Consider the following 25,066-nt stretch of genomic DNA (forward strand, 5'->3'; position numbering starts at 1 on the left):
GCTACTAAGAATGGACATTGAGACTGATACTGTGTAGTATGTGGTATCTGCAACGTGCAATGGAATGCAACGTGTAAACACAAGCGCCGTTTCTCCTCATCCCCATCACTAAGGATGAACACTTGGTGAACGCCCAGTGTATATTCTGGGGAGAAGCTCTTAGGATGCAGCGACCGAGGTTTAGACATGCCTGCCAACTTTATTTACTAGGTTACAGTAGGACTCAGCCCTGCACCATACATCATCATTACATTAACATGTAAAACTTTAGAGTAGGCTTTTCAGTCTCATAACGAGTTCAACCACTTACACACAATATTTACATTAGTCGATAGCAGAGTCAAGCAGCACAGTAGCCTAGCCTAACACAGTTTGAAATATTTTAATTAGCTTAATGAGGCTAATTGCAGGTGTATTTACATAGCTTACGTGCGGAGTGGAACACGTCCTCAAAGCTGGTGTGTGTTCCTTACCAAACTGTTTTCGCTTCATGATTTATTTTGATAATGGTATGACAGCAGTGGCGATAACGTTAAGCGCTGCTTGCTGTCACCAAACACTATTCGCTGTCACTACACAAATCAAACACAAGTGGCCCTTATCACTAAAGTGAGAGTGGAAAGTGTCAACAGTTCAAGAGCAACCATCCTCGCCGCCAGAAGAGCCGATTTAACGTTAGAGTGTGCCAGTGTCGTTACTTTTGCCTGTTATAAATGTACGCTATTTGCATGCATGCTGGTTATGTTGTCTATGTTGTATTTTTATTAATGAAGCTTTCACATATTGAGTTATGAATAACGTGGACATGGACAGCATGGACATGGAAACTCCTTGACATCTCTTCCAGGCATTTCTTCAGAGAACATAACCAGGCAGTGTGCTTGATTGTACTTATTCAGTAATTCACATCTTTATAGCAGGATATGTATTTGATTAATTGGTGAGAATGGTGGGGGTAATAAACTTAATTTAGCCCTCCAAGCCTGCAGAAACTGGTATAACACAATTTCCTGTTACAGTTCCTCATGTTACATAGACTATATAATGGAGTCTTTCCAGTTTTTTCAAAAGACAACTGGGAAAACCTCAAGCAAATTATAATATAACATTCGATAGTAATTATTGTAGTAGGTTAACCTTTTTGAATAATGTATATATTTTGAAGGTGAGGTTACATGGGCTGGTTTATCACCCGGGTGTTGTGGATTCCGTATACATTTTCAGGGGTTTGTGTAGGTTAACCAAGAGTAAGGGAATTTTGTCCAATATTTTGAAATGGCTCATTCATTGTTGAACCAACAATAGGTGTCTTACATTTGAATGCAACATGACTTTAGAGGGTAGAGTTTGTATTCAGTCTGCTAGGCAATGAACTGTATAATGTCAGCATAGTTTTTATTCAATGCTTTTCTATAAATTGGATGTTTTGTGGGAAGATCACAAAACATTTATTGTTACCTTATTTTCTGTTGAATTTATGCTTGAAGAGCTTCTCTCACACAAACTGTTGAAACATAGAGATTTAATTGTGTTTTTTCTCCAAAAGTAAAACTGATGGCTTTGTTCAAAATGTGTGCGGTTCAAATCTAATGCTTTTTCTTTTTTCTAATAACAAACAGATTTAACATTGTAAAATAAAATAGTCATGTTTCCATATGCTCTCATGCTGGATTCTTGGAAAATTCCACTTAGATTGAAACCCAGCATGATCCATCCAGCATTCCTTCATAATTAGCAGTATATATAAAATGACTTTGGTCCGTGGAGGGTCAGTTGCAATCAAAAGTGGTAATCTTAGAGGGCTTAATCCCAAAATGACTTCAAACTGCCATAGATCATTATTTTCAGCTCTTTGCCATCCTGAATGCTATTTTCGAAAACTTCAATTCAGCACTGATACTATATAGCTACTATGGTTTTTGACAACCTTGCTTTGACCAAATATTACATTCAGTATTGCATCTGTAACGCTGTCTAGTATACCTGTATGTAATTAATTAAATGTAAATCATTTTTCAATTCTTCACACACAAAATATTGAATTAAATTCAGTGAGCACTGAACCTGTGATTATTGACAAGGGAGATATAAAAAGGCAAGCCTATATAAAAAGGCCACTTACAGTAAGTGCATTCCTGGAAATTAAAAGGAAAATAATTGGACTGTAATTAGGAATTGAATTTTGATTGAGTGTCCCCTGACTGTGGACTGTGAGAGAATTTATGATTGTATTAAAAGAAATAATTGCAGGTTCCAGTCTGCATCTGTATGTTTTACGCAACCTTGTCACAGCAATGTTGATACATGAGCACAGTACAGCCATTATTGTCTATTTTACCATGTTGGACATATCCTAGATATTGTAACTGATATCGTCCATCCAAATTGTGATATAGCCTTTTTCTAGACAATGCATATTACCGATGATTGTTGTAGAGGTCATCACTCTACCTAAAATATGAAATGCTAAGTAACATGACATTTGTTTCATTTCATTTTAAAATAATGTTAATTTGCTGAAGCCCTTAATTATGTTGATTTAACCTGTACGTCCCTGTGGCCTTTGAAGCTACGGGCCTCAGGAGGAAAGTGGAGAAAACACTGTTCATTGCCACAAGCATTAAGTCTAGATTGTTAATATTGATTACGAGTAACACTACAATTATAGCTGTACATGAGAGCAACAAAGTTCAGTGTATCAATCAAGTGAGCTTTGGCCATGCAGCCTATTTTTTCCATCCTGCTTTACCTGATCAATATTAACCACCCAATTGAAACTAAATGCGCTCTCCCCTAACAGTAATTCTGATGAATGTACCCAAAGATTACTTATCAAGGAATTTAATCACTGCTGCGGGGATACTGAAACGTAGTACACATGTACTTGCGAATAAAGGCTCCATCAATCATCCATTTCTACTTACTGTTAATTTATCTATCTATTGGTTCATCTTCCTACGAGGAAGCACATATCAGTCTGCTGATAGATATGCGTGTGCGGAGACAAAGGCAGTTATTCTGGAGTAGTGAGTGATTGCTTGTTATTTTCTTGGGTGCAGTCTGCAGCGCCTGGCCTTGATGAGATGTCAGTCACAGGACCTTCAAAAGTGTTTTTTTTTTTTGTTTGCCTTTGATAAAAACAGGATCATAGATGGTGATCCCCCATCCTTATTGTTTCTTAATCTTTTTTTAAAATTTGGGAATGGTTTTTGTTTTCATTGAGGCCCACTTTGACGGTGTTTGCGCATGTACATAGCACCTAAAACAGCATGGCTGAATTTCCTACTTTATGAAAATATTGATGTAATGCAGAAGTAATGCATGGCATATGATCTTAAGCAAACGAAAATGCGCACGACCTGAGTTCAAAGGTCATTGAATGAATCTTTAAACTGCATTGTTAAGCATGTGCTATCAGAAGATTTCACACCCTAATATGCTTCTATGCAGGGTCAAGCACCTCTGTAAGTGACCTGAGAGGTTAGTGGAGCTGCTCGCATGCTAATGCAGTTTAATGGCCAGACACAAATGTTGTCCATCCTTATCGAAGGGGGCTTTCAGGAGTAGTGCTATGTTTATTCAAGGTAAATGCAACTATAATGACTCTTTGTGCATGAATGCAGGAGAGATAAACTGCAGGACAGTTATTACAAAGACTTGAATATGATAATTTCATATTTATGGTCATATTTTAATATTTGTGAACTTTAAAGATGTTGCAAAGACAGCAGTGTGGAATTTCTCTTGGTGGTTTTTAAAATGGATTATACTGCATCTACTCTCGGCTCATTATAGTTCTCTGTTGAGCGCACCATGAACAGAGGGACAGTTTCAAGGCTAACCCTCAGTCTTTGACATTGGCATCAAATTGCAGCTTCCAACACAGACCACACGGTGGGAAATTGTAACCCCGTTGGGCTTTTAAGAAAGAATTTCCCTGGGTGGACGTAAAACTTTCCTCATTTTCACAGCTTCAAAGACCCTCACACCTGTTGTGCTTGTGCGTTTTAGAGTGAGCGGGGAGCGCCAGGCCTGGGTCACGAGTGCACCGCTGGGATCTGGTGTGACCGGGTCAGGACTGTCACAGAGGGGTCACTCAGGGGTTACTGGGGGGTCGCCGACACACGGCAGCCAGGAGCCCAGACGGGTTCCTCCGGGGTGGACGAGAGAGTGCGCGTCTCCCCTCTTGTCCCCCTTACGTCTGCAGACCCGCGCTGTCATGCTATTGACGGAGCTGTGGTTTTATTCTGCCCCTTCGTAAGAACAGCCACTTTTGAGAATTGACGTGTCTCTTTTTGCTGAATGTACCCTCTCTCAAATCACGAGGATTCCCCCCGCGCGTTCAGGCGATATGTGCTTTTTGTTGGTAAACGGACCAGTGAGAGTTGACTCCCCAGCATGCAGAACTCAACGCAAGGTCTGCAATTTGTGAAAAGCCAGCTGTGTTTTTTAGGTTGTTTCTCTGTGGACTAGACGTAAAATTAGATGGCTTTTGTGACTCATTTTTTCCCCCTAGTGTTTAAGGGTTTATAAATAACCTCCACAATGAAATGTATACAGCGAGCGCTGGGCAAAGCTGGTTCTAATTTGGTGTACTTTCCATGAACTTTGCCGTTTCCTTTGACTCTCTGCCTCATATGTGAGCTATGTGCACTCTGCTCCGGTCGTGATTTCAGAAAAGACAGAGGGGAAAAGTCCTTGACTCTAAAGCTTGAAGCTGCCAGCAGAATTTTGGGGGGGGGGGCATTTTGACCCTGTACAACATATGGTTGTAATTGAACCCCTAATTGATCTACGGTTTTAATTAGAAGTTTGTTGCACGATGTAAGCTTGTAATAAATTGGGAAATAAATTTGAGTTTTTATGAAATGTCATTCTGCATTTGAAAAATAGCCCAGCAAGGAATGTGTTTAGTTGTGTGGATTAAACATGTACCAGTGAATGGTGCTTACCAAGTTAGAAATGTTTGTTGCTTCCGACTAAACTTTTTCTCTGAGTATCAGTTTCTGTGATCCTTGTAAGTCTTCTTCAAGTCCTTCCATTTTATATTTAAGCGATGGAATGTTATATGCTATGAGCCTCAGAATGACTTAAACTGATATTAGTCAGAGGACCTTGCATGTTTGAAACAGTGAGATTTGACAGTTGAGGAGGTAATACCTTTGTATGTCTAGCTTGCGTGCAGCAAAGAGCAAAGAGGACAAAAGGTAGCAGGGTGAGAGCTCATTCTTGTATGTCTGTACAAGCATTAGCAACGGCAGACGTTTTTCTGAGATTATATTAAAAGACGAACAGGAACCACTCCCTTCTTTCTCCCAATCCATCTGTGTGGCAAAGTATGCACCCACCCCCAATAACCCCTGGTTCATTGGGGCTGATGCATCAAGTGACATGTTTTGAATTTTTTTTCCCCCATTGAGAGAATAGCCACTAATGGGTGTGTTTTCCTGTTTGACCCTGATCACAGGTTCAGCTGGAGGCTAAGAGTTCAAGGGGATAGAGATGAGCAATTTTTCTTTTTCCTCTCTAAAATGCCTCCCATTTAGTTATCTGTCAGCGGCCTTTATTCCCCTAATGGCGCCGGTGTTTGTGCTAGCCAGCGAAGAAGTCGCCTTGCCACCGCAGCCAGCCACCAAGGTTTAATAATCCGCAAAGCAAATAGAAGGTTTTCTAAATGTGATACTATACGGCACCAAGGGAGGAAAAAATATCACATTTTATTTGATCTGTGCTTCCACTTCTTTTGCACATCTGTGATTTATCCATCCAGACACACACCGTGTTGCATTTTTGTTACTCCTGCAGGTTTCAAATGCAGCAAGTAAAGCTTTAGTCTTAAGAGTAGGATTTCTTTGAAATGGACTACTGCTAGAGTGCAGACCCCTGCTACTCTTGCCAGACTGAGGTTAGGCATATAACACCTCACCTTGTCTCGTTGTGGTCAGGTAAGGCCATCTGTGTAGTTAGCTCTTGTGCAAAAATTTAAGACTTCCTTGATTGCCCCAAAGCAATAACACCAATACTTATTAAACAAATATGTGCATGACTTTTGTTAAGTTTTGCAGCGGTGCTGTAATTGTTTATATTTCCTGTACGACCCATGGGCCTCTGAACCTTTTATTTCCTCTCCAGACTCATGTTGATTATTGCTTCATCTCTTCTGTACTGTGGTGTTTGTTAACACAGTAATTTTTGCTTGTGCAATGTGTAGTGTGCTCTAGTTGTCATACCTCTTACACTGTACAATATCTTGCACAGCCCTGGTGTTAATGTGACTCACTTCTTTGTGGTAGATGACTCTTATGACAACATTACAGGTGATACTCCTGGCAAGTTTAAAAAGGGGACAGGATTTTAACTAATAATTATAGTAGAAATGGCCAATGTATCTGTCTTATGAAAACATTAAAATAATTGATGCATTAATAGTCCTATGGATGCCAGTTAAGGTCCTTGTGGACCATGTGCTGTTGCATTTCATTGAGTGGGTTTCAAATATCACACGTACTATACATGACCACAAGGTTACCAAGGACATCAAGCTGAAAACATAAACCATGGAATGTGTACTTTAATGTGAACGCCGCATCGTTTGACCAATCAGTAGAAAATTATGCTTATTTTCTCCAGCGCTTTGCGATTTTAATGAACTATTTTTTCAAACTTATATTTAAAATATTAGAGAAGCATCATACCTCCTATGTCAGATGAGACATTCTTCATTTACAGTGATGATATTTAGATAAGGCTTAGATCAAAACAAATGTCAAAGTATTGGCTCAACACGGCTGTTTATAATTCAGTTTGACAGCTGACCATGAAGATTTAATACTAAACAGAATTAAGATTACATTTTTGAGAAGGCATGGACAAGTAAACGTAATTACCATGGGAGATTTATCTACATTTAGATTAGTTTGTTTATTCCCTGTGATTTTTCCATGTTCTGGGGCATATCAGGCTACAATTAACTTTTTTTTTGTAAACCTTTATCTTTGATATTTAATACAAAAGACTATAAAGCAAAGCCTGCTAAACTGCTCTTTGCATTGAAGGCAAAGTGTGAACCAAATATGCTCGGTGGCCCTGTTCAGTTTGCTGTAATCCTTTGCCAAGTTAAACTATGAAAGTGACATATTTTAAATTAATAGCAGGCTCCATCCTGCCTTTCTGGATTTATTTTATTTGTTTTTGCTTGAAATCATTTTACTATTGATTCTGAGTCTATTTATTTATTTACTTAGGTAGATATATTACCTTCAGAGAGCTCTTGGACTGGCTACAGTCTGCTGGGCTGCACTTAGTTTTTTACTCACGGTCTAAAACTCTTAAATAAGATGGTGATTGTTTGGCAGGTAGATTGTGTGGATGGGGGTGGTGGATCTTCAGAGGAGTCTGTACTCTCTACAGTTTGTGCCAGAGATAAGGCCTGGTTTAGTCCCGTGTCATGCTTGTTCTTGTGTGAAATATCAGCACAGCAGCTTTAAGATCCTCGTCTCGCCACCCCAGGACAAAGTTCTCCAACTGAAAACTCAAAAAGCAGTAGACTGCAGGGATACGAAGCTCATTAGTATGAGTGCAAGAAAGGCAAACACAGAGTGCTTTGTGTTTTGCCCTACAGGAATAAATTGTATCTGCTACAGAAGGGACAGGCTACTGTTCTTTTTTATTTTATGTTGGAAATGTGTCAGCGGTTTGTTTTCAGTAGCAGTAATGTTAGAAGTAGTCTCCTGTTGTACTGTGAAAGTGATGACAACCATTTAAACTGCACAAAGGTTCAACAAAGGTGTTTCTCAATGTTTAACAGACTGAGAGATGTGCAGTTGTTTAATGTTTCACAGGGGAACATAGTCCTAATAAATGCTTTGCAAAAACTGTGAATGTACTGGCACCACAGAGGTGCTCTTTTCCACAGATTTCAAATATGCTTTTTTCTTTAATACAGTATGTAGTCTGTAGGGTTGAACATAAATTAAAGAAAGAATGAACTTGTCCAATGGCTTAATGGTAGGTTCTTGAATAGCTTAATCTTTAAAAGGAATATGTAGAAGGAACAATAATTTGACCATTTTATGCTGGTAGTCATGTCATCTAGAATTAATTTGGCTTCTGACAGAGTACCTTTCATAACATTTTTCTGTTCTCTGAAAGACCTGAGACAGATTTAATAATTTTGCATAGGTGCTTTCTGAAATAACTGAATAACTCCTTGGATGAAAAATCATGACTGCCAAACTAATAAAACAATGATAAAAAATGAGTCATAAGCTTACATTTGTAACTCATATTTATTGTGAAAGGCAGTGCACCATATGGTGTTAGCATAGATTAAATGTGCCCACTCCCCATCAGACAAAGAATGTGCTATGTATTTTTGGCTACCTGTTTTGCGGAATATGATTTTGTCTTAATTCAGACTATGGTCCCAAAGATGTGTTGCTGTGTCACTTGTACATAAGATTAAAAAATCAACAACAGCCTAATGAAACGACAGCGATGTTCCACACACGGATTGAAGCTGGCAGCCCTCTGCCAGTCGCGAGCCGAGCGCTCGGGTCATTGTGCGCTCCGGCACCCTGTTTTGAAACACTCCTGTGCCTCTTGTGTCTCAGCAGCTATTGAAACACAGAGCAGCAGTTCTGAAGAGCTGGTTCCCAGCCCCCCGTCTCCACTGCCTCCGCCTAGGATCTACAAGCCCTGCTTTGTGTGCCAGGACAAGTCCTCGGGGTACCACTATGGCGTTAGTGCATGCGAAGGCTGTAAGGTAAGAGTTCAGGCCGCTCCCCTGAATTCATCCTCCTGGATTCATGTGGCTGTAAATGAGGCAGTAAGACCTGATTTAAAATGGAGGTGAAACTATAACCCTCCCACGGTTTATCTTTATTGCCTCTGTGAAATCAGGTTTTATAAATGCTCTGAAGTTCTTTAACGAGGCTAGTGGGTTTCATTAGCGGCTACAGTACAGTAATTAATGTACAATAATTACAGCTAGTTAGTACTGAGTATCGTGGTGGGAGAGCACTTAGCAATTTAGTTTGAGTTTGTGCATAAATGATTGATGTATATTGCCAACTGCAGATTCTTAGTGTATTTACTGCTCTGCTCCATCAACATTATTCGAAATGAAGTGAACTAGAGTAACAGGACACGTTAGAAGCAGTTAAAACAGAGAAAAGGAAAATAAAGAAAATGTGTGGACTTGTGTTCAACTGACAACTGTGTGCACGCACTGTACAATATAAGGAGCTCTCGCAATGCACAGATTTGTATTTGGCAGTTCTAAATACCCTATTTATACTAGTGCCTATCCGTAACTAATTTTTACAAAAATGAGCAATATTTGTTGTTTTTTTTATTGATGTATATTTCCTTTAAAATTTTATTTATATAGATGTTTAAACTCTTTATTGTATTATTCTATTTTGTACTTCCAAAGCAGTGACTGTGCAATTTTTAAATGTCAGATCCCTGAAATTGGGATGGTGTCCTATTGTTTATTTGTGAATGCATTTACAGTACAGTATGCATGCATGAAAATTGCATGGGAAAATTCTAACTGTGTTTGTAGCACATATTGTTGCATCTTGTATGCTGTGGTGATTTTGTATTGTTTGCATTGTAAGGTCATTTTGAATGCGGTATTGTACATGAATGCAAGTCAACACCAAAGCACACGCAAATGTCACATCAACATTCTTGTTTGGTTTTCGCTTTCCTTATTATGTGAACGGCCTATTTAGCGTAGCTTCATTTTTGGCCGATAGGTCCTGTCGAGGTGCATGTAAATGTAGCCCAGAAACGCTGCACAAGTCGAGGCTTGGCCCCGTACTGTCCCTGGCAGCGATGCCCGCTCGCGTACTTCAGTCGCGGTGGTGTGTCGGAGGGACGGCGACGAGCCCTGAATGGATTCCGTCTGCAGAAGCGCCGTCCCCCCCTTCACTTCACACAGGGTTCCCTGTCTGCGGAAGCAGAGACAGGGAGGGACCAGCTGCCTTATCTCTCCCCTCTCGGTGGAAAGCTGGGCTTTTGGCAGAGGGGTAGTGTTTTTCTGAGAGAGCCTCTGTGTCGCTGACTCCTCTGAACTCCAGCGGGCCTGTGAGACAATGAGCCCTTTGTTGGCCGCGGGGAGAAGCGGCTCCTCTTCGGGAGAGCGGCCCGTCAGTTCGGCCCTTTTCTCCAGCACTCCCAGGCCAAGCACTCTTGTTCAGGCCTTGTACTGTACACTGCAGTGAAAAGCCTTCTTTCCATCACTGTCTGCCGGCCCTGGGTCCCCACCACTCAGAACAAAACTATTGAAGAAAACAAATATATTTATATATATATATATATATATATATATATATATATATAATTGATGCCATTTCCTTTGATTTTATCCTTGTAATATATGTATGTGTGTGTGTGTGTGTGTGTGTATATATATGTATATATGTATATATATATATAGATATATTTTTTGTGCCATTGGTTCTATCCTTTTATCATTCATTTGTGTCCAGGCATTTTTGGTTGAATGTAGGCATACTTGTTGGATCAGCCATTTTGGGTAACTAAATATTAAATGGAACGGTTCTGAGTAAATTTGATGTGAATTTATGGCCATTCTCTCGCTGTTATATTATTTTCTTTGCTGCAGATCTGTTGTAATACGGATAGGTGAGGGGTCACTCGTGTTTATTAGCAGTGCGCTTGGCCTCCAGGAGTCACCTGGATTACATGTTAAGCACACTGTAAAGGACCCCAAGAGAAAAAAGGCCACCACACCTTCTGCCAGAATTCCTGATTAAAGTAGTGTGTAGAAGCTGCTATTAGATCTTGGATTGTATGAATGTGCCTTTTGGATCATAGTGATTGGTCTCCCACCACTGTTTGAATACATCCACAACCAGGGTTTTATGCATACATTTAGCAGCCAGTGACTTTCAGAAATCAGTTGCATTACCTCAGAACTACGTTAATATTGTTATGTTTATGTTGCATTGCATTGTTAAAATGCAGTCTGAACACGAAAATTCAGTTTTTGAGCCTGTGTAAAAATATTGCAAAAAACTGAATTCTGAATGAATAAATACAAAATTTATATGGTGAAAGATAAGCAAATTTGTGTTTTGCAAAAGTGCCATAATTTCCACAATTTTATACATATATCATGCTGGTCTTGAGCATTTGGTGAGCATGCTGTTGTATAACTTGGATTAATGTGACCTATAGGGAAAAAGTCAGTCAGCATTTTATGTAACTTTACATTTAAACAAAACATTTTATGCAGACCAGTTGTTATGCTGTATGTTTCATACAGTAACCGCAATATGAAAGCGGCCAGGTGCATTGAAAAGCATAGGATGCTTTGTTGGCTCTCTTTTGTGTTCGGTTGTCAGGCACTGTGCCCTGAAAAACACGAGTGCTTGGAAGGAAGAGAGCGACTGTTTCACTATGGATATGTTGTAGAAATGGACAATTAATTGGCAACCCAAAAAAACTCCATTGTTTTGAGCATTGAAACAATAAAAGATTACGACGTCTGTTTATTTCCATTCTTGCTTCTTCGTGGTGAATGGTGTGAAATGCGCATATCTTAGAAATCACAAATTGCCAACTGCATTTCTTTCTATGGTGACAGGGTAATGAAACTTTAAAAAGTTTCTGCAGTGGAAAATCGGCGCATGGTGCCAGAATTCTAATATAATGAAAGGCTCAGGTACTTGCAAATTTCCCTTATTCAACTGATCATTTGAGCCAACTGTGATCTCTTTTGGTACCCCTGAGAATTCCTGTATTTGAATAAGTAAAACAGGAAACCATATGGTTCCACATCAGTTCATGCATATTCAGCACTGCCAGTATGTGAGCAGTCAATTACAGCACACAGTTCCCTGTCTGGTGTCTTTGAAATGGGAATGTGCATTAATCACTCACAAAGTTGTTATAAGTAGATGCATTGCATATCAGAAAAAAAAAACAAATTAGGATATAATGTAAAAAGAAAAGAAAGGATTATAATGAAAAAGATTCAGTAGTTTCTATATTTGAAATCCTAAGTGCTAAATGGTAAAATTGCTCAATTTATAAATCCCTTATGTAAAGATAACCCCCATTGCTACATTGAGAGATCTGAAAGGTGTATAAAAGACTGAGATGAACAATTAATATTTTAGGCTGCTGGCTATGGAGTGTTCGCTGAACAGTACTTGACCGTAACGGCCATATATAATGAAAAATTGTTTGTGATAAATGTTTCACTGCTAATTTTAGCTGTTTTGGATGTGATTTATCTATAATTTTAATATTGCGTGTTGCACACTTTTCAACTTAATTAGCCTAGCTGTTGCTCTGAAAAGAGAAACAAACGCATCTTGCCTGATATGAGAGTGAAACCAATGGTGCGCTCTCTATGCTAAAACGGCAATGAAATGATCAAAGCTGAAGTTCAGGGGCATATTGCCTGCTATAAAACTTCATACATGGTGAAGGAATGCATGGAATATTATATTTGAATGGAAAGACCTCAGATGTACATGACATGTGTGTAAAGGTGTTGGTGGTGACAGGGGGGCAATTTGTGATAAATGGGAGAGGGGGGTGTTGGCCCTTAGATTCCAGAGTTTGTCTGTAGACTCATGTCCAACTCGGGTTTCAAGGTCAGAGTGTGCAGCCTGATTGGCATGGATTTGGGGTAAGACCTCTCCATCACCCCAAAACTGGAATCCGAGCCCACAGGCTGAGCTGACCCGCTGGCTAATTAAAACAAGCTGCGAGTCTCCACTAGAACAACACGATGGCTCATATTTGTCAAGCACATTTAAGTTTCAGATTGATGCTTCCATCATTATCACAGCATTTGTAAAATGAAAGCCTTTGTACTTTAATTTATTTATATAATATAGTGCCTTTAGGTGCAATTGTAGATTTCCATTAAGATTACTTGTATGATGAGATTTGAAGGGTTGAAAAATTTGAAAAGTGGTTTTATAGCGCAGGAAAATTGATTTCTCTCCCTGTGTTTCATGTGTGATAAGGTTCTCTGAAGGCCAAGTGCACAATGGAGGCTTTAGTCCTAAAAGTCCTTAATGTTATTTGTCAGTTTCCCCCATCATAAAAGGAATGGTAAGTTATCTGAGAAAATAAGATGGCATGGGTCATTCTTGTTTTGCTCTGAAATGGCACTGCATTATTCTCCTTAAGTTTATAGCAGGGGCAGTTTGGTTGCACAGCCTTTTTTTTTTAAGCCCGTGGTCTGCCAGTAATTGCTTTGCTTTTACATGCAGTTGCTCATTCTGTGTTATGCCATGTCCATTTCCTGGACTGACAATGGCAAAGTGGGTGTGCATGAACTATGAATCACTTCCTTGAGTGGCTGCCACAGGCTAGAGGGCTGCTTTGTTACTATGCAACATGGTCCTCATTGCCAACATAGCATTACTCCTAGAGTACTTTTAGGAGCACACAAATAAAAATAAAACCTTTCAATCAATTTCATATATTATTATTATTATTATTATTATTATTATTATTATTATTATTATTATTGCTTTCATTTTTTTAAAAAAATTTTCTATCTTCTGTCAAACTGTCTTTTTCAGATCAATGAATTACAATTCATCACAGATTTCCAGCGCTGAAAAAATACGCAATCACATTATTTCCATATGGAGAGATCCCCTGCTTTTATTTCTCATCAGATGCTGTTGTGAAATCATATTCCAATCTGGACATATACCTCCAAAGTAGGATGTTTCAAGTGGCCATTTTGTATAACCAAAGTTTGGCATTTGGAATATAGGGGAGACTATATTTCATGTATTAAAGTCCATGCAGATAAGGAGAGATGTGATGTAGTTAGAATGGAAAAATATGCTATAGATCGTAGGCATTATGCGTAAAAATTTGTTAGAGTGATGTGGAGACCCTGTATTTCTGTGGATCATAATGTGGATCTTTTTCAGTATAAATCAATAAATTCAGTATAATTTTGATTTGCAAATGTGGTGATATGAAAACAAAATGTAGGCATGTATTTTTTGTACATGTAGTCCTGAATGTATGCTCAGACCCTTTTCAAAGGAACAGAGTAAAGGGTGATTGCAGTCAATTTTACAGGTAAATCATAGCCTGCCAATCAACCACACGCGTGCACACAATCAAGCCAAGTGTTCTGAATGGGTTCGGAATTCTGAATAATGCGTTTGCAGTGACTAGTATCTTTAGAATGAAATGAAAATGATTGAATTATTTTGAGTGCGGTCTTTCAGACAATGTGTTTACATCGTGAGGCGTTCACATCTTATTTTAATAAATGTACGTTACGCCTGCATATGGACGTCAGTGGGAGACGCAGCTCTCCTCCAGCTGGTGAAGGCTATTCTGTGGCACTGTGTGGCCTTTGGTGAGTGAAATAGTCACTTGATTGCAGGTGAATGTGTCTGAGTCTCCTGTCAGCTGGCATGGGCACCGTACGCTGGGAAGCACAATTGGTCATTTAAAATTTGGTGGGAGAAGAATGAAGGATTGAACCCAACTGAATTGCAATACTGACATTGACTGGCAAAAAACTCTGTGTGTATATTTAATGAATAAAAAGGCCATGCCTTCGTATTTGTGTCCTGCTCTTTAGCTGAATCGAATATAGGTGGAAATCTAGGCAGGATAAGGCGGTAATCGAACATTAAAACCCACGGAGCACAAAGGCTAGTAATAGAAACTTCATTTTAAATGTGACCTTATAAATAGCAGGGGAAGTTAATCTTGTTGTTTAGAATGTGCATTGCCTCAACTGGGTCACTTAAAGGATTCCTGATGGCGATCGTTGTGAAACTGTGATTATGCTGGTATTATTATGTTGACTGGAGGCTCCGGCAGGGCGTGTACTGTGGTGTGTCTATCGCATAGCAGTCTGTGCAAGTAATGGGAGAATTGATGTATATCACACAAGGTGATGTCACATCCTGGAGTCAGTTATAAGGGCTAGTCTTCCTCTCCCAAGCCAGCCGATGGTATTGAGAAGCTGGGGGTTTCATGACACATTAATGGAGAGTTCAGCACCATAATAGTAAAATAGTCATTAAAGCAGAAAATTGTGTTCCTTTCATAACATAACATATCTGATTCCGCATTACCCAGCTATTTTTAAATGATTACTGCATTATGCTGTTGCAGTTGGTTTATGTTCTATTTTCTTGTCCCTGATTCTGTGCTTCTGTACCAGGGTTTACTACTGGATGTCAGGAAAGGAGTGATTTTGCTCTCCTAGGGTGCATCTAGCTTACTTTTCTTTACATTTAAATACTGCCAATTTTTCCAACCACATAAACAAGATATTTCATGTTTCAGGAATGAATTGTAGAAATCAATTTTCAACCAAGCATGACATAAATAATCCTGTTAAAAACATATCTGAAAATACTTATTTAGACAAGGATGTTATAATCCTTTGGAGATGTTTAAAAATGTAAGTGCTGCTAACTCTTTTTGGTTTATTGTAATAACTATTAATACAGTAGTTCAGTTGTTCCAAGACGGCTTTATGCTTTTGCTGGACCTATAATGATTCTGTAATAGGTTGATCTTCTTGTGATGGAAAACCTCTGCTTTTAGCATAAACCCCAAGAGGTCCTATGCACAGGGGCTCACATTTCTAATGTCATAAAGCTGGTGTTGTAACTCCAGTCTTGAGTTGAGTCTGATTTGGCAACCGTTACAGTAGTTACAGATGATGTCAGATTATGAATGACAGCCAAGTTCACAAAGAAAATGTCATAACCTAGTTCACAAGGTGCCTGGGATTTAACTGAGTTTGACTGGCACAAGTTTTCTTTACTCCTGACATGGCTGACAAGTATCGCTGCTGCATTTTCTGGTGGCCAGCCAGCAGGCTTCAGTCCTGTCAGAAGAGTTAAAGAAACTCGGAGCAGTTGAACATTCGTTTTTTGGCACCCAGCACTAGCCATTGAAGTCATCTACTCGAGGTCATGGTGCATTTTAGTTGATATTTATTTCAACCTTCTTGTGTATATGAGTGTAGCTTAACAATATGACTTGTAAAATAAGGAATTACTCAGGTAATAAAGCAAGAATTATCGGTATTAATGTGGACTGTTTCTTTTTAAAAAAGTATGTCTAGCAGTGCTTGGTATTTTTCATGCCCGTCAGGTACGGTCTGTGTTAAACAATGGCACGTTGGGTTTTCATAATGTATGTCGGTCTTTTGTCTCCGTTTGCCTCTGCTTCAAAGCTCATCCTCTGCTGTCCTGTGAGTTACATGAAAGCTTGGCTTCCCATCACAGATCCCTCTGGTGAGATAGAGGAAGGACAACAGCCACTCTATTAATGTCCACGGAGCTCTTTGAAAACGCTGCTTTCGGAACAAAACCCAAAGACGGAATGAAAAGGCCACTAAAAGAATATGGCCAAAGAAATCGTTGAGGGAGCGATTCGAAAACCCAACAAGGGACCGTTATGTCCTCCTTTATGCTTTCATTCCAGCCAAGACTGAGTCATCACTGAGAGATACCGGTCTTTTCACTTGATGTCGCACGTAGACCTCCCCGTCTCACGTAGACCGATGAACAGCGGTCAAAGTGCTAGACTCAGCAGATTTGGGGCAGTGGTGGGGGGATGGAGTGAGGAAGGGTGGGGGGGGGGGGGGGTCCTAGCTTCAGTGCTCTGTCTTGTTTAGTGTTGAAAAGAGTTATTTAACAGTGTCTCTCAAGGCCTTGTGTGCGCTATCTGCTGAGGTTTCACATTCGACTGGCGACAAAGCCCAGCTTTGTACACTTTGGGCTCTTTTCTTATGCTCTTATTTACTCTGCAGTGGGACTCTTTTCAGCGCCGCTAACCTTGCATTCACCTCTCCCATGTTCAACAGAGAAATACACATTGCATAAAAAGTGAACAGCAAAACCTTTTTTTTTTTCCTTCTGCCCCCTGAAACAGGATCTGGCGCCCCGCCCCCCACACCAACCTTCTTTCGTCTCTTTGGCAAACTTGAGGTGTAAGTAATAGCCTGGCTTAATTGACCCCCCCTTCGCTGCAATTCTCTTGGGTCTCAAGTGTCCCTCTCCACTTTCCACAGCAGCGATACGTTGTCAACACAATTAAGAGTGAAAGCTAATCTGATTCCCTTTTTGCCAGTGCTGAATGCTCAGGCAACACAAGCCGCAACAATGAGGGGGGGTTAAATAATTGATGGATGGCACTTTCGTTTTTTTTTTTTCTCTTGTTTTTTTTTTTTTAATCTGTAAATGAGAGCACTGAAGACGCCTTGGCCACAGGTGACACCCTATCCCTATCCCATTAAGATAACAAGATGAGAGATAATGATCCCAATTAAGATATTGTTTATAAGGGAAATCTGTCGGAGGAAGAGGAGTTCGCTCCTTCGGTGGGGGCAGTTTGAGTTACCGCTGCACGGCTTGGGCTAGAGGATACGATTGATGGGCCGGACCTGCAGTAGGAGGCACTGTACATTTTGTACAGCAAAATGTGTCTGTGGAAAGGGCCAAAAACCCTTTAAAATAGTTGAATGAATTGGCTACATGTAAAGAATTGATGCCATATCAGTACAATAACATGGGTGGAGCCATAGGTTGCTTGGTAAAAGACACAGAAGGGCACCACCCACAGAAAAGGGGGTAGCCTGTATTCGTTTAAACAATAATACCACCTGTTAGCTGTTATATTGCACTAGGCATGACACAGAATGTGCAGGTAGTGCTCCAGACAGATGGGCAATGAAAACACGATCTCTGCACAGTTCGGCATTAAGTCAGCCCTGACAGAGTACATATGGGCTCTATTGGACTCATATGTACTCTGTTAGAGTTGAATTAGCACTGGACATTTTTACTGTGTGGCTTTCACAGTTTGCCTTTGTGTGGTATGTACCTTTGTACCCCAATCTAGTCATATTCTGTCAGCCATGAGCTTCTCAGCTCGGAGTCTGCCTTTAATGCCCCCGCTAATCACACAAGGGCAGTGTGCACACCAGCTGGACACAAGGCCCACATACCTCACCCAAAGATGTTCTGCACAAATCTGCAAGAATCACCTCACGATGGGCAAAAATACTTCCTGGTTTGAAGTACATGTTCTGTACGGGATCTGTGTTGTATGATATCATGTCCGAGCACAGTATTGACTGCACCGATAAGGTCAGCTCTGTTTAAGGGGCTGTGACAGATGGTGATGCTTGCCTCCTGAGACTTGTTGAGCTTAAATCTTGAGTAAATAAGCTTCTTAGATTCTTGTTCGCCTTTGACCGCTGTTCACTAAATAAATGGGAGTCGTGTGAAAGAATTCACCTGTCCTTTTTCGTCTTACCCTTTCCCATAATTTCGTCCTATTTTACTGCAATCAGCGCTCATTGATTTTGCAGTTCCTGTTGTACAGCGTGCTAAATAAATGTAAGGATAGGTAAAGAACCTGAGATAAGCCAGGTGGTGTCCATGTTAACACATGCCTGTTTTAAGAGCAATATGGAGCAATGAGTGCGAGTGGGAGGGAGTGCTGTAGACGCAGATGGTCTGAATGAAATGGCGGGGAGGAATGTATCCTCAGTAATGACTGAACAAAATAAGCGGGCCTTGCCCTTTTCCATTAGTGACATACCTATTAGTTGTTGGTGACGAGTTATGAATTCTATTTCAATTAACTTTTTTTTTTTCATTAGACTGTCAAGCTTCAGACTGTACATTAATGCATGCAGCCATACACTGGCCATTGCTATGTTGTTGGTATTGTTTTCGTTTTTTATTAACTGTTACATTTTCTTCTGTGCATGTTTAAACTGATAATGTTTCCATGTACTTTTTGCACAGTAAAAGTAAGCTTGCTCTGGTAATTTGGTAAGTAAGTACCCAAACCAGACTATAGTTTCTATATGTGTTTAACAGTATATCATAGATTTTTGAATCCTGGTCAGGTTTAAATATCCCCTAAGATCATATATTTAATGTTTGGGTTTTTGGACCCTTTTTTAATGCACATTGAATGAAAAAAAAAAAGATTTATGAAGTAATTATGAATGCTGTTTTTTTTCAACAACATACATTAATACACGAGCCTGTTTCCTTGACATACTACGTTAAAAAACCTAGCGTAGCCTTGTCCCCACTGAGACGCATCGGTAGTGAAAATGCACATGGCTCTCAAAGCAGCCATGCCGACGGGGAGGCTGTACTCACTCTGATGGAAGCGGCGTGATGTGTTGCACAGCTCGCAGCCCGCCGCGTACCCCGTCTAATGAGACCACGTGGTCCCATCCGTCACGCGCGCTCAGAGTGCATCCGAAATGGAAATTTAAACTCCAGCATCGCAGATGAGGGCTGATTTCTGGTCGCCCATTCGAGCGTTCAAGTGAGACTGACCAAATGTTCGTGCTAAATGACAAACAGCGCAGATTCAGCACGGAGACGGATTTAAAGCACACAAATAGCAGACAAGCTAAAGCCTTTTATTTTTATCATCATCTTTTAAAAAAAAAAAAACTGAACATATTTTGTTAAATATTAAAATGTTATTAAAATCGTCTCAGAGAAATGTGTTGCTTGTGTGTTTTTCCATGTCGTTTCTTCACGGGGTATTTTCGGTTGCGGTGAAACCCAAGGCTTACGAGCATAATTCAGATCCGTCATTGTGCTTCATTATTGTGTTGTGCTGACAGCAGTGGGCTTTGAAGTTCTCCGTCAGACGCGTGACAGGCTTCATTACGGAGGCTCACGGCAGCGCTTGACACGTTTCCCTCCGAGACGTTATTGATTGTCACCTGGCCCTCCGATGCTGAGGGCCCAGTCTGTTATGCGCCGTACGAAGGATAGGAAATGGCCTGTTTACCCCTAGGGGCTAGCTTACATTGCACAACAAAAATAAAACACCTCAGCTGTATGTGGATTTGATGTATTCTCGAATGTATAGAATGTATAGGTGTGTTATTGTATAGCAATTTTTTTCCTCTAGTAATTGTAGGACACCAGTGTGGGTACTGTTGTACACCCATTTTGACAGGTGCTGTTTTGTAGTGTAGTATTTGTGAAGAGGTGACAGATAATAAACTATTCTTTGGGTGTTTGGTTTTTTCATATTTTTCTGACCTGCTTTGAACTTTTCGTAACACCCGTTTTTGTATAGGCATATGGGGACATCTTATACTCCCAAGATGTGTGAGTGACTGTACCCCTCCAATGGTGTGTGTGTGTGTGTGTTATTTACCACTGACCACACACATATATATATACATTTTTGTAAACATGGTAAAAAAAAAAGTGTGCATTGTCCCGATAAAAAATAAGTTGTACTTAAATATCAGCAGTAAGTAGCCTGCCAGATGCTGTTGCTTTTGGGAATATTAAAACCCAGAGCTACGTGCTTAGGATCAGTGTAATATGCTGAGCGGGACTTGGCTGAAAATGGCCCCAGCTTCTGGGATTTGCAGCTAGTTGATATGAGTAATGTGGCGCTGTTGTGTTCGTGTGTCGGGCGTTTATGCAGGGCCACATGATGACCGCGCGTTCAGAGTGGGTTTTTTTTTTCAGCAGAAGATGGAGGCAGGCGGTGTTAAAACTCCAGCGGAGGCCATTGCTCAAATGCAAGCATGTGAGGACAGGAAGCACACACAGCCCTCATCACTGCCTCTTATTAGATCATCTTTTGTTCTCTTCAGGCAGAAGGACTTAATCACAGTTGGGTTGTTGATTCGCCCTCTTTGTGCCTGTGACAGCGGCGAACATGCAGCCACATGCACGGCATCTTGCCTGCACTTCCTCTTTTATTGTGTTTGGTCTTAAGTACACCTTTCCCTTGATAAGTGGTGCGTGCCAGGGTTCATCAGAAATCGCTGAGCTTCCCTGTGGAGCGGCATAATGAGGCATAAACAATGGCACCTATTCATGTGCAGTGGGACATGCATTTGACTTTAATATGTTTTTGACACAATAATGGATGAATTTGTCCTTTGACAGTATCGGAAGCGGTTTAAGTTTAAGTTGATATTATGCTTCTATGCCAAGCCAGCTGCTTAGAGACCACTCCCCTTTCGGTGACAGCCAAGAACCGTCTCCTGCTAGGGTTTAAATTGACAGTCTGGCATATATGCCCTTCTGTTTAGTATGTCTCTTAATAAATAGCTTTTTTTTAATTGACACCTCTGCAGTCTCCTTTTAGCAGTTCAGCTTAATTCACAATGCATTCATTCTTTATCACAGGACTGATAGAATTTATTTATTTTTTATTTTTATTCCATATATTCATCAGCTATAGGTGCAGGTAATTTTAGCTTGCATGCATTAGTTACAGCATGGCCATTCTTCAGTATTGGAGCATGACAGCAAATTGGGAGCCAACTCCACCAGCGTGAGTTATCCGAATCCTTGAGTTATCAGGGGGATATTTAAAGAGGGGAGGGGGTATCTGTGGGTGAAGGCTGCTGAGGAGAGAATTTCCATACAGATGCAGGTGATGGCATAATTGGGAGAAAGGCATTTAGTTTTTGATCTGTTTGTTGATGCGTGTTGACCCAGCCACATGATTAAAAAGCAGAGGGACTTTCTGCTCCCTGGCTGCACATGTGGTACGGGGACGTGCTTGTGGTGCAGGCTTGGCCCTGTGACCTCATGCTCGGGTCTGGACTGTGTCATTAGTCATGTATGACTGGGAGTCCGCGGTCGGTTTCCTCCTCCCTGCGGTAGCGTGGGCTTAAGTTTTCTTAAGGGTTCTTCGGGTTATCACTCATTTGTGTTGGCTGCTCCCAGCCGTAGCCTGTGTTTGGGTGTAACTGCTCTGTGGGGCTGTACCGGCCTGCTGTGTGGTGAAAAGCCTCTGGGCTCAATGTTGTTGGTTGATTCCAAATTAGGGATAAGAGGAGGCGGGGTTTTAAAAAAAGGCGATTTGAATACTGTGTTTATCTTCAGCATCTGTTTTTGGGTTTTCATGTGTACTGGCATATTATGTTTTGGTGTTAAAATTCCATATACCGCTGTAGTTGTTCCACTGAGCAAAGTACTTAACATTAATATCAGTATCTATAAATAAATGTAAACTGTGATATATATATATATATATATATATATATATGCTGTACTTGTGAAGATAATTTGTGCAGTACATAAAATGGGTCTAATTTTTGAAACATCTCTGGGATTCTTAAATCTCGTAACCTCCAGCAATCACAATGACAGAAATGTTTATGAAAATGCTGGTAGTAAAGAGCATTGGCTGTGAGTGCTCTGTGCTGGAGTGAGACGTGTCCCCTCTGTCCGTATGTTGCAGGGGTTCTTCCGCCGGAGCATTCAGAAGAACATGGTGTACACGTGTCACAGGGACAAGAACTGCATCATCAACAAGGTCACGCGGAACCGCTGTCAGTACTGCCGGCTCCAGAAGTGCTTCGCCGTGGGAATGTCCAAAGAGTGTGAGTTCTGCCCCAAAAGAGCGCGCATTCCCCGGTCATGTGACCTCTGCCCCGAATCAGCGCGCGTTCCCCGGTCATGTGACCTCTGCCCCGAATGAGCGCGTGTTCCCGGGTCATGTGACCTCTCGTTCCCCTCACCTGCTTCTTCCGTCACATTTGCATGGCTCTGTTAGCAGGTCCCACTTTCTTGTCTGAAGGGTACTGCTCTTCATAAGCGCGATGCGCATTTAAGTGATTCCTGGTGTGCGAAAGTCTCATGCTTGTAATGATTGGCACTTAATCAGGCATGCATCGTGAGATGTTTATGCTCTGAAAAGTGAGAAGTAGGTCAGAACATCTTAAAGGAGTTAGAATTCTCAACAAGGCACTTGAATGCAGCGTTGCTTCCGTTTACATAACCTTGATCCCCGCAGAGCTCTTCCTGAGCAGCGTATATTTTGCACGAGGTGCAGATGTGACTTTATTTCAAACAAACAAAAACTCTTTGTTAGCGCGTTGAAGGTTACTGGCACTTTAACATCCAAACGTAGGACACAGTGGGTATCTCCTGACGTGCAAGCCATCTTGGAGCAAGATATTGGGCTTTCAGGAGTTTATCACAAGCTCTTTTTATGAGGATGATGGCATTACAAGCCCAAGGTGCCACTGCAGAGCATAAAAGGAGATCTCTGTCAAGTGGCGGCTACGGGCGCTTCTAACTGAGTCAAAGCGGTGCCTCAAAGCAGAGATAATATAATGGTGCTCCGAGATGTCTGTGTTTGATAACTTGTTTTTAGAGACAGAGCGAGTCACAATCCTAATGAGTTTCCCTGTGGAAGCGAGCGAAGATTAATTTGACGACATCGCCTCTCCCTGCGTGAACGTCGCCCGTCCGCTTTTATCATTAAGCCACATGCGCCTCAAACGAAACTCCGAAACAATGCGTCAAACAAAAAAAACTGTCTTCCTGCTTCGCTGTCACGTTTCCATTTCCCAATGACACCCCCGCACCCCCCCCCCCCCCTCACGACTGTCCCGTCTCCAGAACCGCTGCAGCGGTTGGTATTTTATCTAGCCCTTCGCAGCTCACCTTGGGAGAGGCAGGTACGAACACGACCCCGCTGGCTGTTTGGCAGTGTTGCGCTGGAGCCTCGCTTTCTCCCACCTTGCTAATTGCTCCTGACAGACGTGGACAAAGATGCATCCGTGCAGTCTGGGAAACCTGCCTTAAGATGTTAAGCAAGGAGGCGACGGGCTTGAATTTGGTCAGAATCCAGCTGCTGCTGCAGGTGCCGAATCGAGCAGTACTCTGTCACAGCTGGGTGAAGTGGCCATTATGAATGATTGCGGCCAGGCCTTCATAGGAATATTGTATTATCATTGCCTCTGCTCCCTGTACATCATTATACAGGGAAATGCGTTTCTGCGCCTCATTATTTTGAAAGCATTGTGGTGTCTCTCCTCCATCGGCTGCGGGAATGTAATCATTTCCAGAAGACTTGTGCAGTACGTATTTTAAGGAATTTATGCACTGCTCAATGATTTACCAGCACAGTAGGGGGGTGGCGTACAATATTTTCTTTGAAAGTGGGGACTCTGCATCTCTCCATTAGTTTGAATACATCCAAAATTCATCCTCTATACACTATGATGTGGTGAATATGGATTGCAGCGCCACGGTCAGGAGTTCAAGACCTAGACAAGACACAATTCCTACTGCATTGGAAGCGAAGCACTCACTGTATAGTGCATGGCACACTGATGGCTGGCCTAGATTGCTATACTGTATGACAGATGGTTCTCTTCAAGTCACTGAGATATTTGGAGATGGGCAGAGGGGACGCTGTCTGACCCAGTTACACCTACTGCGGCTCTTGACGCATAACTGCCTCTGCATCAGCAGGACAGAATGGATAAACACATTTCCCTGATTTACTCAAGTTATGTGCAGTTTGAGCCCACAAACGCACACACACACACACACATTCACATGCATATGCAAGTTCATATTTAATGTAAATATTATTAAGTGTGTCCAAAATAGGATTGTCTGTGCAGCAAGGGTTTCCTATCTGTAGATCACAGTCTTGGCTTTACCTCGGTGGCTTAACAGAGTGAACAAGATGCCCTGGGTAAATGTGCTTGTAAAGTAAATAAACATCCTAATTAGGGAGGATAAGATGTCACAGAGATAAACAGGCCAGCCAGAGCCACCAGTCAGCTTGCTCCTCCTATCATTCAGTCGCAGCGGTTCCCTGGACGATCCAGAGGCTCTTCTGTACCATTTAAAGAGAAGGAGCTGCTTCTTCTACAAACGGGGAGTTCATATCGAAAAATGAATATGTACGCATTCTATTACAGTGCATGTAGACCAGTGCCAAGCCTTTTCATTCCCAGCCCCCGAGTCCCCTTTCTACTCCGTGCTCTGTTAAGCTGCTCCGTACTTGAATAACTGCCTGTGTGACTTCCCAGTTTCAGCGCTAACTGTTCTAATTCCCACCTGCGTTCTGCTGACAGAACTCGGCCTGAAATGCCTTCTGTAATCCGCCTTTTAATCCCTTTAAAAAATGAAAGACCTCTCTAAAATCCACAACCCCAAAAAAAAACCAAATCAGGCCATTTTTAAGTAAAAATCTTAATGGGCACTCTCTCTACAGAGTACCCGCGCATCATTTACCTCGGAAAGAT

General features: G+C 41.2%; 1 protein-coding gene across 4 annotated transcripts in view; it reads left to right on the forward strand.

The window, feature by feature from the left end:
- The window catches only part of LOC118214820 (retinoic acid receptor beta-like), a 121,139-nt gene that overhangs the window by 72,967 nt on the left and 23,106 nt on the right, over positions 1 to 25,066 (forward strand). For 2 of the 4 annotated variants that reach the window (XM_035395076.1, XM_035395092.1), the window contains 2 exons: positions 8,613 to 8,764; positions 22,258 to 22,399. In XM_035395076.1, the coding sequence (XP_035250967.1) occupies positions 8,613 to 8,764; positions 22,258 to 22,399 (294 nt within the window). The remainder of the gene's footprint in view (positions 1 to 8,612; positions 8,765 to 22,257; positions 22,400 to 25,066) is intronic. The other 2 variants (XM_035395085.1, XM_035395100.1) reach the window with 1 other exon arrangement.

This window comes from Anguilla anguilla, chromosome 1 (assembly GCF_013347855.1).
Source record: "Anguilla anguilla isolate fAngAng1 chromosome 1, fAngAng1.pri, whole genome shotgun sequence".
NCBI lineage: Eukaryota > Metazoa > Chordata > Actinopteri > Anguilliformes > Anguillidae > Anguilla > Anguilla anguilla.